At 34.6% G+C, this 15,450-nt stretch overlaps 1 protein-coding gene across 2 annotated transcripts; it reads right to left on the reverse strand.

Annotated features, from left to right (window-relative positions):
• Nucleotides 1-5,074: 5,074 nt before the first annotated feature.
• LOC112031143 (Golgi SNAP receptor complex member 1-2) lies at nt 5,075-12,337 on the reverse strand. 2 transcript variants are annotated; one of them, XM_024063826.2, is made up of 6 exons: nt 12,021-12,337; nt 10,374-10,570; nt 8,659-8,748; nt 8,448-8,519; nt 5,387-5,516; nt 5,075-5,304 (listed from the first exon to the last, which is right to left on the reverse strand). In XM_024063826.2, the coding sequence occupies exons 1-6, from the start codon at nt 12,151-12,153 to the stop codon at nt 5,207-5,209; spliced, it is 720 nt and encodes a 239-aa protein (XP_023919594.2). In that variant the 5' UTR covers nt 12,154-12,337; the 3' UTR covers nt 5,075-5,206. The 2 variants fall into 2 exon arrangements, with proteins under 2 accessions (XP_023919594.2, XP_065631382.1); XM_065775310.1 differs by lacking the exons at nt 8,448-8,519; nt 8,659-8,748 and adding exons at nt 7,329-7,400; nt 7,540-7,629 and having other exon boundaries at nt 12,021-12,336.
• Between the last annotated feature and the right edge of the window lie 3,113 nt (nt 12,338-15,450).

Raw genomic sequence — 15,450 nt, forward strand, 5'->3', positions numbered from 1 at the left:
TCTTTTCAAAGGTTGTTTAGACTTGAACTATGAGGATTTTTTTGAACAAGCAATCTATTAGACATTTGGTTCTTGCCGAATATTGCTCAAATCTTGTTGGTATTGCTATGCCATAATTTCAAATCTTATTTGTACTATTCATAAATGATTGCTCATTAAATGCTATTTAAAAATTGCTCATTGAATTCACATATCAGGATAAAATGAGCAATTCAACAACTCCTTCATTTTATCATGCTAATTAAATGCTATTTTTAATTAAGTTAAGGTTACTTTTAATTAACTGCTGATGGCATCAAGTACTTGGCTACACTGCACTGCAGTTACACATGTCTGGGTTCTTTCACTTGTATTTGAAGGACTTGCTCCATCACATTTTATTGTCCTGGCACTTATATTTGATACTTTGTAGTACTGTTTGTGCAGGTATAGTTCTTTTTATTGGTTTTTATTTTATTTTTTATGTAATCACTTTGATTGCATTGATTTCAATGTTGTGTCCTAATTATTACTTTTTTTTTTTTTTTTTTTTTTGTATGTAGGACGTTTTTCCGATCCTACAATCCCCAACTCTCCAAAAATCATCAGCTGCATCCCATCAACCAGGCAGTTCATAAATTTTATTTTAAGGACATTTCGTGTACAAAGAACCACATTTGAACTCTAAACACATTTTTTGCAAGTGTACAAAGGACCACATCTTTCTTTTGTTAATTTTATGATGATGGTTATAGACAAAGTTATGTATTTGATAATCTATTTCTATGTTAATATAATGTTAGTTTGGAGACATTTGTGGTATTGTCTTAATGGAGCTAAAATTGTTATAGGTTATTTGTAATAGAATATTTCTATGTTAATATAATGTTAGTTTGGAGACATTTGTGGTGTTATCTAGTTACATTTGTGATATTGTCTTAGTGGAGCTAAAATTGTTACAGGTTATTTGTAATAGAAATGTGGTATTAGAACCCAAGAAGGGGAAAAAAAATTAACCTATAGAAATGTGGTTTTTGCCCACCGCTGAAGGACTAAATTATGAAATAATTGAAGGCTTATAGCAACGTTTTTGGCCCACCGCTAAAGCCTCACACATGTAGCAGTGGGCGTAACCGCCACTAAAAGGTGTGTAGAGTCTGTTGTTTAATAAACCCTATAGCAGTAGGTCTATCTTGCCACTAAAAGATCAATTGACCTGAATGGTAATCTCATATGACGACGTTTTTCTGCCTACCGCAATAGGCTAAAAGTGTCGCTAAATGGTCAATCTATTGCGGTGTTTTTTGTTACCACCGCAATAGAGCTATTGTGGTAGCGTAAGGCTGGCAGGGTGGAACCACGCAATAGGCTAAATGGACCTTTAACGGCCGTTTTGGCCTGTCGCAATAGTGCAGTTTTTTTTGTAGTGAATCAAGCACTCAAGGGGAATTTTCGATTGAATGATGGAGAACGAGCTTCTTTTTAAAGCACCTTCTTCTAGATTTTATATATATATATATATATATTTAGAATAGTCTCTCTGAGGTCTTTGATTGTTTACTCTAAAAGTTTTCTAATACTCTTGTGTTCATGGTAACATTACTCTATCCAAAGACCGATGGGACTTTTCAAGTTCCAACAACTCTGATTCCATTCCAAGCTCTTGTTGTGTGGGTGTGTGTGAGTGGGTATGTGTGTTTTTTTTTCTTTTTTTCACATTTTAATTTACGAGTTCTTTTATTTCTGCTTTTAATTATTCATAGGGTACAAACTTGCATAGGATAGAAATATAGTAAAGAGTATATTTTCTACCTCTAGGGTGCACAGGCAAGCGATTAAAAAAGAAAAAGGGGGGTGCATAGGCAAGCCTAAAGACCTATGTACGCAGCCTCAAAGATGCGTATGCGGTAATTACTTGAAAACCTTGAATTTCTTGGTTTCTTGTTCCTTTCTATCTTCAATACATGTAGCTTTTGTTTCCTTTCAATGTGATAGAAACATTTGACTTGGCTAAGAAGTAATGATAGGATGCCCACCTCCTTTATGAGATGAATTGAGCTCATATGTTTTGCGGACCCAATTGATTTGGATTGTTTTAGCTTATGTTGTACAGGTGTGTGTTGAGTACCCATCAAGTATTTACTAGGTAGATCCTAAGTTTATAATTAATAATAAGGAGCCTCATGTGTAATTTGAGTAGTTCTTTTAGGGTATAAATGCATATGCCACTATCACTTTTCTTGAGTCATTACAAATGTATTTAGTTAGTTTTCCTAAATATTTAAAAGGAAAAAAAAAAAAAAAAAAAGAATTGTAATACAATGCAACCTACCATCAAATAGTGGTGAATTCGAGTTACTTCAACTGATAAAATTTTTAATAGTTGAATAAGATATTTAGGGTTTAATATTCGTTTACACAAACCAATTAGTGTCTTAGTTTGTTGATAAATAACTATCATTAGGAGTGGACACTATAAGTTAAAACTCTTTAAAAAAAAAAAAAAACTATTAAAAAGTGAAAATCCACTTTGAATCTTGGAAGGATATGATTCATAATAATTGTGATACGAAATCAAACTTTATTAAAACAAATTATATGGCTGATCTTGTCATCCCCTAAAATGAAGTTGACTGTCATTCCCGTAATAGGAAGCCAATAAGGGAGTGCTTTTTTCTCAACAACAAAAAAATGACCTTGCAATTAATTAAAGAAGTTGGGAAATTGATCAAGTTTCAGTCAAACATGGATTAGGAATTTTTTTATGGTACCCAATCTATAATCAGATAATGATCTTACAAAAAGTCAAATCTAAGAAAAGCCTTTTAACCATCCTTGCTTCATTGTATCATTGTTTCTGTACTTGGTACTTACCTGTTTTGATGTTTGCCAGAATTAACTGCATGCGCATATGTCTTTTCATTTTGAAAATATATATATATATATATGTGTGTGTGTGTGCACGCGCGCGCATTGGTTTGTCCAACATTTTATTAATATTATGAATAATGCTAAGTTTACAATATTTTCAAAACAATTTCACAACAAATTTTAAGTGGCAATTTATTATTAGTTAGTAAAAAAGTAATATTAGTGAAAGCCTAGATTATAAACAATAATAGCTTTTTACTTTGAACTTATTGTGAAAATATTATGAACATAACATAGTCATTTCTTATTGAATCGTGTCACAAATGGGCCTACAAGGAAAAAAAAAAAAAATTGTTCTAGCAATGTCCTAGCTAGCAGCTCTTGATTCTTTTACCATAACCAGACAACAAGTAGAACAGGCGTGGTGTGCTTCCCATGTGCAGGTTAAGACAAGAAATTCTGCGTTCATTGTGGGTTTCTTACTTCCTTCCTCCTCTCTAGACCAAGAGAAAACATGTTCACATGCATGCATGAAGTACCAAGCTGCTTTCTTATCATTTTAAGGTATTAGTAAATTTCTTTTTCATTTATTATGTATCTATGTTTTGGGCAATTTTTACGACAATGGAGATTAAAAGCGTTAGGTGAAGAGGAAATTTCAAACCTAATTAGGTTTGCAAAGCTTGCATCTTCAAGAATTGTTGGCCTTTTTTGGCTTGAAAATTGGTCATTGTCGTAGCTTTTTTTTCAAATAGGCGCCAAAAACAAAATGCCTTATTTCAAAAAACTTCTTGAATCCGAATCCAGACAATTTATTTATTTATTTATTTATTTTTTTGTATTGACATACAAGTCCACATTAAAAAACGTACGATTGTACATGTTTCAAACTAGATACAAAAAGCCGAGGCAAGGAAATTCTTTTATGATTATTGTATGTTTCAGTTGGTTAGTAACCAAAGCATGCTAGAACAGCTCAATCAAAAAGAAAGTTTAAAGAGACGAGATCTATGCGGCACAGCATTCTGGACCACAAGATGATCAAGACTCGAAGGAGTACCCATTACACTACGGCAAAAGAATAATACCTCAGAAGCTAGAACTCACATGCACCAGCAAGCAGTATGTGGACCTCATAGATGCATGTATTAAATGCATGAGACATCTTCTCAATTTGGAGATGGTAAAACTACAGAAAATTATTATAACATTGTTCGTCTAGAGGTTTCTAAAATTCCTACAGTGAGCTAATTTTCTTATACTACACTCGTATGCCTACTTATTTAAAAACCGTTCTTTGTACAGTTTTACACAATTCAATATAGACTTCTAGTCTTTACCTGGTAGCAAAGCCTAGGCCCTAGAATTCTACCCTTTCAATCTCTTAAGCATTTTGCCATGTCAAACACCACCATCACCGGTCCAAAACTGTAGTCATCGTTGTAAGCTATGTTTTTAAGAGTGAGAGAGAGTGATTATAGATCGACGATGATGGTTTTTGGCAGTTGATGAATGGCATTGCTGTGGAGGGATAGAAACCTTTTTTTTCCTCTTTTTAAATTCTTATATGTGATTAAACAAATTTTATCCACCTTTATCTATATTATAAATTGGAAAAATATCAAACTCACGGGTGAAGGACTAAACTTTTTTTTTTTTTAATTGAAATTACGAAGAAAAAAATAAAAAGGACAATACTTAACGAGTACAATTTGTAATTTACCCTATTTAATTTATACATGTTTGGAATGGACAAACAATATTCAAGCAATGACTTCAAAAACTCCTAGGAGTTGAGCATTGTGCAGATCAAGGAGTAGAGACAAAGTTTCTAGCTGCAAATACAATTATTCTGATACTAACTTGACTTTAGTTTAAGCTTCTAATATAGCTTATTAGCGGCCAGTACCTCCAAAATACCTATGTCAATTATCATAATACTTCAACCAATTTGAAGAGGTAACAGAAATTAATCTCTTTTATCAAAACTAGATCGATTTAGGTTGTGCCATTTCACAGATCTGAAGTCATTAGCTAGTCATTTTATAACCTTTTTTTTTGTAAGAGGGTCTCCCCTTCTAAAAATTATGAGCACGCATCAGCATGAATCCTAAATGTTTTTGCATTTTCGACGGATATGTAAAATCCCTGTCAAATCCAAGGTGGGTTTATTTATTATTTTCTTGAAAAGAGAAAGAAAAGAAAGAAAGATTGTGGTCAAGTGTTTGGAAGAATAATTGCGTATGGAAACAGAATTTCAGAAGAGAAATTGATTTGTTGTAACAAATTACATAAAGAAAAATTCCTAAAAATAACACCATTTAAAAATTTCCATACCACTTAATCACACTTTTAATTACTTTGAAAGCCAATAGATTATAAGAAACAACGTACAAGCGGCAATGACTGCAGCCAAAATAAGAGTGTCTCTTGATTTCCGACGTTTGATTGAACCTGCAAAAGCCAGTGCAAGATTAATCTCATTATACTTACAAGATTTATGACAAAAATACACAAAGACTGTCTCACAACATACCAAGTAGGCCACGGATAATAGGAAACTTGTCGCTTAGATTCTTCACTTTCCCTTGAACATCTCCAAACATAGCCTTTTGAGAGCCCAAAACTTGTCTTGTTGTTTGAGCCTGACCAATCACATCATCTATCTGCACAGTGGTGAATCCAGCATTAAAATGTGGATGATGAAAATCAATGAAGCTTTCATTCACAAAGGGACTAATTTCCAAGAAGACCTAATAGTATTTGAAATATATTAAAGAATTCAATGCATTATGGTAAATAAATTCTTCATAGTGCATTTATGCCCCAAAAAAATCAGAATGCAATGGATCAACACATCCAAAAGTTAGATTTCTCAAGAATTCATGGTATGCAGTTTTGAGGCCAACAAGAAAAGCAGATCGCAGACTGAAAGAGCTTGAAGCATTGTATTTTACAAACTTCCATGCAGTCAGGAATTAGGGATAATTGCATGAACACATCAATGTATACACAACCAATACTTAAAGAGCCATACATAGCAACAAAACTACAAAGTTATACCTTCATATGACTGATTATGACCAACAACTCATACATGTGCCAATATATTAAAAATTAAGTAGCCTTCATACAAGCTAATATCCTTATGTATACGCTTCTGCCATAACCAAGAGCAGTCTCCAGGTTCCTCAACATCTCAAACATTTCTTCCCCTTGATAGGCGTTTGCAGCACCAGTCCAGATAGAGAAGAATTCTCTGCAATGACCTGAGCCCAAACATTTCTCAACTCTAACGCCCTACACCAATCCTTTATTTTTTCTAAGATAACCTGCCTACCATTTTTCCATCCATTTTCGCCTAAATCTTGACCTTCCAAAAGAAGTTCTGAGCACTTGATCAATTTCCCTCACAATCTTTTCAGGTAAAAGTACACAAATATATTTGCGTGCTAATTAGCACAACCTAAACCAACTGAAACTCCAGCATATAAAAGATCACTGTGGTCCAGCTCCTAGTTATGGAAGTAACCCTGTCCCCAGGGGCTGACAACTTGAGATTCCAATCCAGAAGTGATAAAAGGCACATGTGAATACTTGACTGGGAGGGTGAGGTCACAGGTGTGCATGTAACTTACCAATAATTATAAAGAAAAAAGCACATTTTCTGTCAAGACCACATCAAAAAGCCTACCATCATTGCAATTAGATGTTAAATATGATATAGAATTTGGCTCACTGAACAACAGGATATACAGTCATAACAGCCCTACCATTGAATTGCTACTGCAAGGTATTTCTTTTGCTTCTGTGATTTTCTTTTTCTTTTTCTTTTTCTCTAAATTATTGGTATTTACACCGCACCCAATGGGTCATGAACCATGACCACACCCTCCACTGAGAACTTATAAGGGGAAGAGGTGCCAGTTGTGTTAGAGTTCATTGGCACTTTTGTAAACATGAATGAAATCAGATAAGATTGTTAAATACCCTCAGTCCAACTGAGAATTCTCAGTTGTTGGCAACAAGGAAATTTATGAGAATCTGATGATCAAAGCATCTATAAATTTAAAATCATGGACATGGGATCAGAGGATCAAGTAAAAATATACTTCAAAGAAACACCAGACCATTTTTCAGGTGAATTAACCAAACTTAGAACTAATTTTTCAGTCCAAATTCAACCTCAATTAAAAGCCAAATGAATTTAAGGTTTTGCAATCAGTTGCGAAAATTCTAAAATCATTGGCTTAATTGATGCTTCAATAACTTAATTGCTGACCCTAGAATTATACGATCCAAAGAGCCTTTAGTTACTTCATACCTTTATCTATTCATGTGGTGCCAGTGAAAAACCTCATCATCTCATTCTTTACATAACATAAAATGGAAAATATATTGTAACAGATGGAAAAGTGGAAATTTCTCTGTAAAGCATACAACATGTAATATGACTAGAGAATAGCATTTAAGCTTACATGAGCTATACTTCCATGGATGGCTGCTCTCTCCCGCAATAACTGCATCCTTGGGGACATGCTCCCAGATGCCTGCATGAAAGCAAGTGAGACAAACCTGATGCTGAGAGACAACAAAGCACAAGAAATAATAACAATAACAGCAAAAACACAGCAATGAAAAGTTGTAACTATAATTATGGAATAATGAAGAGCTTTTAGTCATGCTAACCTTATACTCACTGATATCATCCCTGACAGAACTCAGCAGCTCCGCATGTTCGCTCATAGAGTTTATATTTCCCTTGATTCTTCGAAATTCCTAAAAGAGAAACACAACATGCCATGGATTGACTCAATAAAATTATAGTGATTGAAACTAAAACTAAAACCCTCTACCACAGTTCCTATTTCCCCATGAAATAAAATGATAGTGTTAATGCCTTTTTTTTTTTTTTTTTTACATAAGTATAAAATATAGATCAGAAATAAAATGATAGTGTTGATAGTGTTAATGCCTCATGACTAAACTAAAACTAAAACCCTCTACAGCTGTTCTTATTTCCACATGAAAGAGGATATTTGTCAGGGAAGTTCCTGCAACTATTCAGTCGGAAGTTAAGTTCTAGATGGATAATTGGGCATCCTTCAAAATTATAGATCAGAGGCTTATGCTTTAAAACCAAAAAAGGAAATAAAAAGTAAGGACTCTTGAAGGCAACACAGATCAGAATTCCCACACTCCCCACAACACTTAATATCATCCTTTAGAGAAAGAAAATAGAATTGTACTTTCCTCTTAGTAGCACACATAACATAAACACAGAAAATGATTCTGCTGAGCACTGACAGAGCATAACCATTAGTGTTACACAATGAATGCATGAAAAAACTTAAAGCATAGTATAGCCATATTTTCTAACAGGGACAATGGATACAGGGATCCTTTTTTTTTTTTTTTTTTAATTACTTTAGTTACTTCATACCTTTATCCATTCATGTGGTGCCAGTGAAAAACCTCAACATCTCATTCTTTACATAACATAAAATGGAAAATATATTGTAACAGATGCAAAAGTGGAAATTTCTCTGTAAAGCATACAACATGTAATATGACTAGAGAATAGCATTTAAGCTTACATGAGCTATACTTCCATGGATGGCTGCTCTCTCCCGCAATAACTGCATCCTTGGGGACATGCTCCCAGATGCCTGCATGAAAGCAAGTGAGACAAACCTGATGCTGAGAGACAACAAAGCACAAGAAATAATAACAATAACAACAAAAACACAGCAATGAAAAGTTGTAACTATAATTATGGAATAATGAAGAGCTTTTAGTCATGCTAACCTTATACTCACTGATATCATCCCTGACAGAACTCAGCAGTTCCGCATGTTCGCTCATAGAGTTTATATTTCCCTTGATTCTTCGAAATTCCTAAAAGAGAAACACAACATGCCATGGATTGACTCAATAAAATTATAGTGATTGAAACTAAAACTAAAACCCTCTACCACAGTTCCTATTTCCCCATGAAATAAAATGATAGTGTTAATGCCTATTTTTTTTTTACATAAGTATAAAATATAGATCAGAAATAAAATGATAGTGTTGATAGTGTTAATGCCTCATGACTAAACTAAAACTAAAACCCTCTACAACTGTTCTTATTTCCACATGAAAGAGGATATTTGTCAGGGAAGTTCCTGCAACTATTCAGTCGGAAGTTAAGTTCTAGATGGATAATTGGGCATCCTTCAAAATTATAGATCAGAGGCTTATGCTTTAAAACCAAAAAAGGAAATAAAAAGTAAGGACTCTTGAAGGCAACACAGATCAGAATTCCCACACTCCCCACAACACTAAAAATCATCCTTTAGAGAAAGAAAATAGAATTGTACTTTCCTCTTAGTAGCACACATAACATAAACACACAAAATGATTCTGCTGAGCACTGACAGAGCATAACCATTAGTGTTACACAATGAATGCATGAAAAAACTTAAAGCATAGTATAGCCATATTTTCTAACAGGGACAATGGATACAGGGATCCCTTTTTTTTTTTTTTTTTAATTACTGGTAAATTTACACAAGAACCTAATCGATTATGAACTCATAACCATACCCTCAACTTTCTTATGGGCAGGAGGTCCCGTTTGAGCAGGAGTGCATTGGCAATACTGGAATCCAATTTAATGATGGGAATAACCAAATCCAGATAATGCAAACCTTCTCAAGATTGGCAATAGCAGCTCAAATACGAGGAGGGGAATAACAAATCAAATGACTTCCCAAATGAGCTTGGCCACAATTCAAACATGCAAACATGTCTGGGAGACAGACTAGGTTGTTTCAGAACAAGGTAATTCATGGCACAATCGTATTAGCAGTTTCATGATCTACGAAATCAGTATTAACTATTCCCACCCTCTTCAAGAGGGGGCACTTGACTGAGCAAAAGAAACAACCCACACTTAAAGGTGTTTTATTGTCGAAAATTATATCAAATTTATGTCCCCATCCCATGAAATTTGATCTTGGGTGGCCTAAACTGTGATGTTTCTCAGTTTGCATAATTCTCAAGTGATGTTTGCCTCTATTTCTAAATTATATAAATGCCAATATTAGCAGTATAGCAGCATGCAATTGTCACTTATACATATATCAGATACAATTGTCTTAGTCCTTTAAAAAATAGGTGGATAACATCAGAAAAGCCTAGCATTTAGAGCAGTACCCCATACTAGCATTCTTTAAGAAATGCTGAGTCAACTAAAGAATAGCTGCTAGTGAAAAGTAAATAACTGGAAGTCAATAAATAGCTTTATCAGGGTTGGGTTTCTGTGCAAAATATATATGCCAATGTTCAAAGTTTTACATCTTTTGTTTTTAAACCACAAAAACAGAAAGGGAAACTCATATATCATTTACTAGTCTTGATAAGTAATATTCTGCAGAACATAGTGAATTACGTGAACTTTCATTGAGATTCATGGTTCTTTTTGCTACAATTGAATGCAGGACAAAAAACATAAAAGAAGTAAGCCATAGATTATAAACCTGGGTAAACTCATGAAGTATGTCTCTGTGCCTTGCAAGCTTCTGAGTTACAGAAGTAGCAGGTGTAGCAGATGCAGCACATCGACTCATTGAATCATTTATATCCAGCAGCTTCTCAAGCAACGACTGAATTTCCATTTCCATGGATTTCCATGATCTGCTGGATCCAACAGAGGGGGACCCAGTATCCACATATCCTGATTCCATAATAGAGATCATCATAAAGACAGACAGCCTAACCAAGCTACTATGCGTTTTCCAGTTAATAAGAACAATTATATTAAACAAAAAAATTGTAAAGCAGAGGATAACAGTTCAAGCATACATGTGTTATATACTCAACTACTCCTATGAAAATTTCAGCAAGAAAATGAATCCAAATAAAAAATCACAAACATTTGATAAAAACTGGAAATTACTTTATATGTCATGAACATTGAGAACCAAGATTTTAGGGCAAATTATCCTTTGCCCACTGATAGTACAGCATGAGGGGAGTTCGGTTTCCTAATAAGTGGTTTAAAAAGTGGCACCTTACTAAGTTTCTTCCCACTAGCATCTTTAATACTTATGCTCAATTCAAGTGAAAAAAGTAACAATTTTATTTTTTGATAACGTAGGGAACCATTCTAAAGAAGAGCCCTTTGAATTCACCTCTAGCCAGTAAAACCTACGGATAACTAACCCCACCTGCCAGAACCAGTTGCCGGGTAATCCAAGGGCATTCACCCAAACAGGTGAAGTGAAAAGTAACACATTCTAAATGAAATTTGAACAAAGCACCGCCCGTAAAGTGCAACTTGCAATCAATTTCCAGAAATGTGGCCAGCACTATTGGAGCTCAAGTAAGTAAACTGCCATTGTACTTTCACGAGGATCACAATCATTCCTACACTCCCATCACAAAGCACAAAAAGGCACGACACACTAATTTTCCCCAAATTTTTTATTTCGAGACACTAAATATAGGAAATTCTATTAAAATATCCGTTCAAGAAAACTGAATTTCAAAGCTTTGACTACGAATCATACAATTATTCAGTTTCCTAAGTTTCAAAAAGTGGCACTTCACCAAGCTCCTCCTGACTAGCATCTGTAATACTCACACTCCGCACACGTTATGGTGCAATTCAGGTAAGAAAAGTACCACATTTATTTTTAAAGGTGTATAAACTGTTTTTTACTAATTGTTATAACAATCCAAGGACGGGAACTATAGACCCGTCAATGCCACTGAGCTACAAGACTCTTAATTAGTGCGTGCGCGCAAAACTGTTAATGTATTCATAAGGATTGCAATTATTCCTACACTCCTGCCACTGAGGATCTCCCTACTACCTAGTAACTACCCGGTAGCGGTCTCGAGATTGGAGTCCAATGCATGGGAACCGGATCCTTTTCCGGTTCTTTGACCGTTCCGGTTTTTAAAACCATGGTCTAATGACCCGACACAATAATTTCCCCAAATTTTCTACAAAAATAAATGTGTGTTCAAGAAATTGAATATAATTTCAACATCTTCGATTGATTTTTACAATTGAATTTGAATCTAACAGATCAAATCTCGGAAAAATTACAATAATTTGGTATCAAATCGAAACGCGTAACGCATAAATCTGAATAGAATTTTTGAAAATGCGTAGGTACCTCCTTGGGTGAACCTAGCGCCGAGTTTGGCGTAGGAATTGAGCTTGACGTCGAGATCGCCTTCGATCTTCCGAGCCTCTCGTCTCAGTTCCTCCCAACCCGATTCCTGTAACTCCAGATTCTGATCCGTCATTCGGATCTCCAAAATTCGGATCCTTCTCTTTCTTTTTTCTGTGTTTTTGATCGGACGGTGAATGTTGGTTCAGTTATTACAGTTGAAAAAACTGTTTGGCTATGTTTTTCTACACTGGAATTTGATTTTTTTGGTTTGGTTCTCAGAGAGAAAGATAGACAGTCGTAGAGTTTAGAGCTCAATGTGTTGGATCTACTGAAACTGTGGGACCCAATCACGAGCCCACGTGGATCAATAGGATTCAATTAGGAACTAGCTTCAGATCTCAATTAAGTGGGCCTTCACATAGGTTCAAATTGGGCTTGGTGTGGGCATGGCTCGGCCCAAACCAGTGGTACAAAAAATCAATAAGGGCTTTCAGGCTCTCTGTTTGGGTTGTAATCTAAGAGCATTCATGTAATCATTGGGCTTATGCAAAAATTGTATAAGAGCCCAATGTGCCTAATGAAACCCATTAAAAAACAATGGCACTGACTAATCTATACACTAGCCCAAATACCATTTACAGAGTTTTTCTAAATGTATAGAACAATGTAGTTTAAGCAAATCCTTATTTTATTCTTTTTGTGTCTTGCTAACAAAAAAAAAAGAGGTGTTTTGAAAAGTTGAAGAAACAATAATCCACTTCCGTTTTATTTTTTATTCAAATTTTTTTTTTTCATTTGTTAATTGCATACTTAATGGCAAAATTTTAACGAAATTGGACGAAATGTCTTAATTGAATAAATTTGAAGTTTAAATGACTCAATTAAATAAAAGTAAAGTTAGAGGACTGAAATGAATTTCAGTCAAATTTAGAAGATATGATTTGCATTTTAGCTTAAAAAATATTTTAATGAAATAGAGTATAAGATAGAAAATAATACATGGGTGTTTTGAAAAATGTTTAGATGAGATACAAAAGGTAGGTTCTTATTCTATAATCGAGTTAAAATTTTGGCTAAGCCAATGAGAATGCTCTAAAGCACCCCTCCCATTGAAGTCATCAATTTATATTTAGAAGTAAGACATGCGGTATCTAAAAATCAAATAAAAATGTCACATGTCTCACCTTTGATTAAAAATAAAAGAGTGAGCGGGGAGGGGTTCAATGGAAGTGGATCATTCCCATTGAAAATATTTTCTTCGTTTTTTAGTAGGGTTTAAACATGATGACCGTGGATGAGAATGCTCTAAAGCACCCCTCCCATTGAAGTCATCAATTTTTATTTAGAAGTAAGACATGCGGTATCTAAAAATCAAATAAAAATGTCACATGTCTCACCTTCGATTAAAAATAAAAGAGTGAGCGAGGAGGGGTTCAATGGAAGTGGATCATTTCCCATTGAAAATATTTTCCTTGTTTTTTAGTAGGGTTTAAACATGATGACCGTGGCCTAATAAAAAATTTTTAGACAAAATATCATTTAAATATAGAGATTGGTTTACCTAATTGTATTTCTAATAAGATTTTGCCTTAATTTATCTCCCTTGACGTTTCAATATGGGTAGAAAGCATTTTTTTTGGGGTGACGACAGACTTTTTAAATAAACACCAAAGTACAAGCAATTAAGAATCTTCTTCCAAATCTTACTAGACCAAAGTATAGGTTAACAAATTAATTAGTAGTCCTCTTCTAGATAGTTTGACAATAATCAAAATTCTAGTCCAAAACCTTTTGTTTCAATCTTACCCTACACATTAGAAGATTCAGACAAAGCAAATCCTATAGTTGTTAAATTGAGTCACCCGATTATATAATAATTATCAACAAGCTATGCATGAATTAAAAAGAATTTGAGAGTAAAGCTTAATTGTTGTGGTATTAAAATCTTGGATGATAAACTCTAGACATCAAAAAATCGGAATTTTTTTTCTAAAACGCCACTATAGGGGCGATAAAACTAAAATTTTTTTTGCATGGAACTCAAGTTTCTAAAACTTGAGATGTCTACTTTCCCTTATAGTTTTAAGCGTTGCCTAACTAACTATATACAAATCATTTGCACAACTATTCTGCACATTCCCCCCAAAAAATCGCGTAAACTCTTTATTAAAAATAAAAAGACTCTTTTAACCTTTAGTTCTTTCAATTGTATATTACTCTCACTTGCTATATATATATATATAGAGAGAGAGAGAGTTAGTCAACCTAATCTGGTGATGTTTGCCGTGGGGGCCTCCATCTCATGTGAGGCTCTTTCCTTATGAAAGAGAAACGAAAAAAGAATAGTTGAAAATTAAATTGAACCCTCCCCAGGCATTTTATATATAAATGTAATGATATCATTTCATAAAAATCATATAGCTCTTCTAACAAAATATTACTCTTTTGAGTTTTGTCTGTTTGGACATACAGGCTGTGGTGGGCCCTTTTCGCAATAGCGGACTGGGCTACCTCCTGCCACGCTATAATCCAATGGTTCTGAGTAGGAGAGTTAGGACTGGCTTGACTACAACACATCTCAAGCCAACTTGTGCACAAACTAAAGCCCCTACGCTAAAACCTTAGTCACATGCCCATGGCAGAGGAAACTATTACAAAAAAGTCATAGCAGGCAGGTGTAATATGACAACAATAATAAGAATATGCTTACTGTCAGTCAGAACACACAAAATACTAAATGATGATCTTATTAAAGGAAGAGATAATGCAATAATATAAATGCAACATAAATAAGATGATAACAATAAAGAAAGGAAATCACACTAATGCTTAATCAATAAAATAAAGGAAGAATGGTTAGTTTGTCATGCTTGATTTCTCTACGGAGTTAAGTCCAGGAAGGGAACCACTCTTCAATGTAGGCAATCACATAGAGAAATCTTGCCACGGAAATTACCTAATTTAAGAGAATGGGCCTAAATGGCTTATCCTCAGATTCCTTAATCCTTATTAGAGGGTAGGCTTTTAGAGGGAGAGAAGGAATGGTCTATTGGTGCATGCCCATTCTCACACTCTTGCTTACTCTCTGTTTTTATTTTCTTTCTAATTCCTTTTTTCTTTCTAAGTTTTCTGCTCTATCTTTCACTCTCTTGTTCCCTCTTCCTCCTCTCCTGTGCAAGGCTGAGGCCCTTTTTATACTGCCTACAGTGTCGAGTTTTAATTATTTTACGCCTTAACCACTTTTGTCCTGGTGTGAGTGTCCTTCCCAGATTGCCCACTGGTCTATTAGCTGTCCAACTATCACCACTTGCCTGTGCTGGCCGTGCCACATCCCATTCCCAGACAAAGAGTCTTATTTTGTTTTCTTGTTCACCATGGCATTCCCATTCGGATAAAGGTGAGTATTCTCTCTTACTATCCCTCATGGCAT

Source organism: Quercus suber, unplaced genomic scaffold, assembly GCF_002906115.3.
Source record: "Quercus suber isolate HL8 unplaced genomic scaffold, Cork oak 2.0 scaffold_109, whole genome shotgun sequence".
NCBI lineage: Eukaryota > Viridiplantae > Streptophyta > Magnoliopsida > Fagales > Fagaceae > Quercus > Quercus suber.

Coding starts and splice junctions, on each gene's coding strand:
- LOC112031143 (XM_024063826.2), bottom strand. CDS start 12,153: ATGACGGATCAGAATCTGGAGTTACAGGAATCGGGTTGGGAGGAACTG. Junction 8,749..10,373: donor TACTTCATGAGTTTACCCAG/GTTTATAATCTA, acceptor TTTCTCTTTTAG/GAATTTCGAAGAATCAAGGG. Junction 5,305..5,386: donor TATTATCCGTGGCCTACTTG/GTATGTTGTGAG, acceptor TGGCTTTTGCAG/GTTCAATCAAACGTCGGAAA.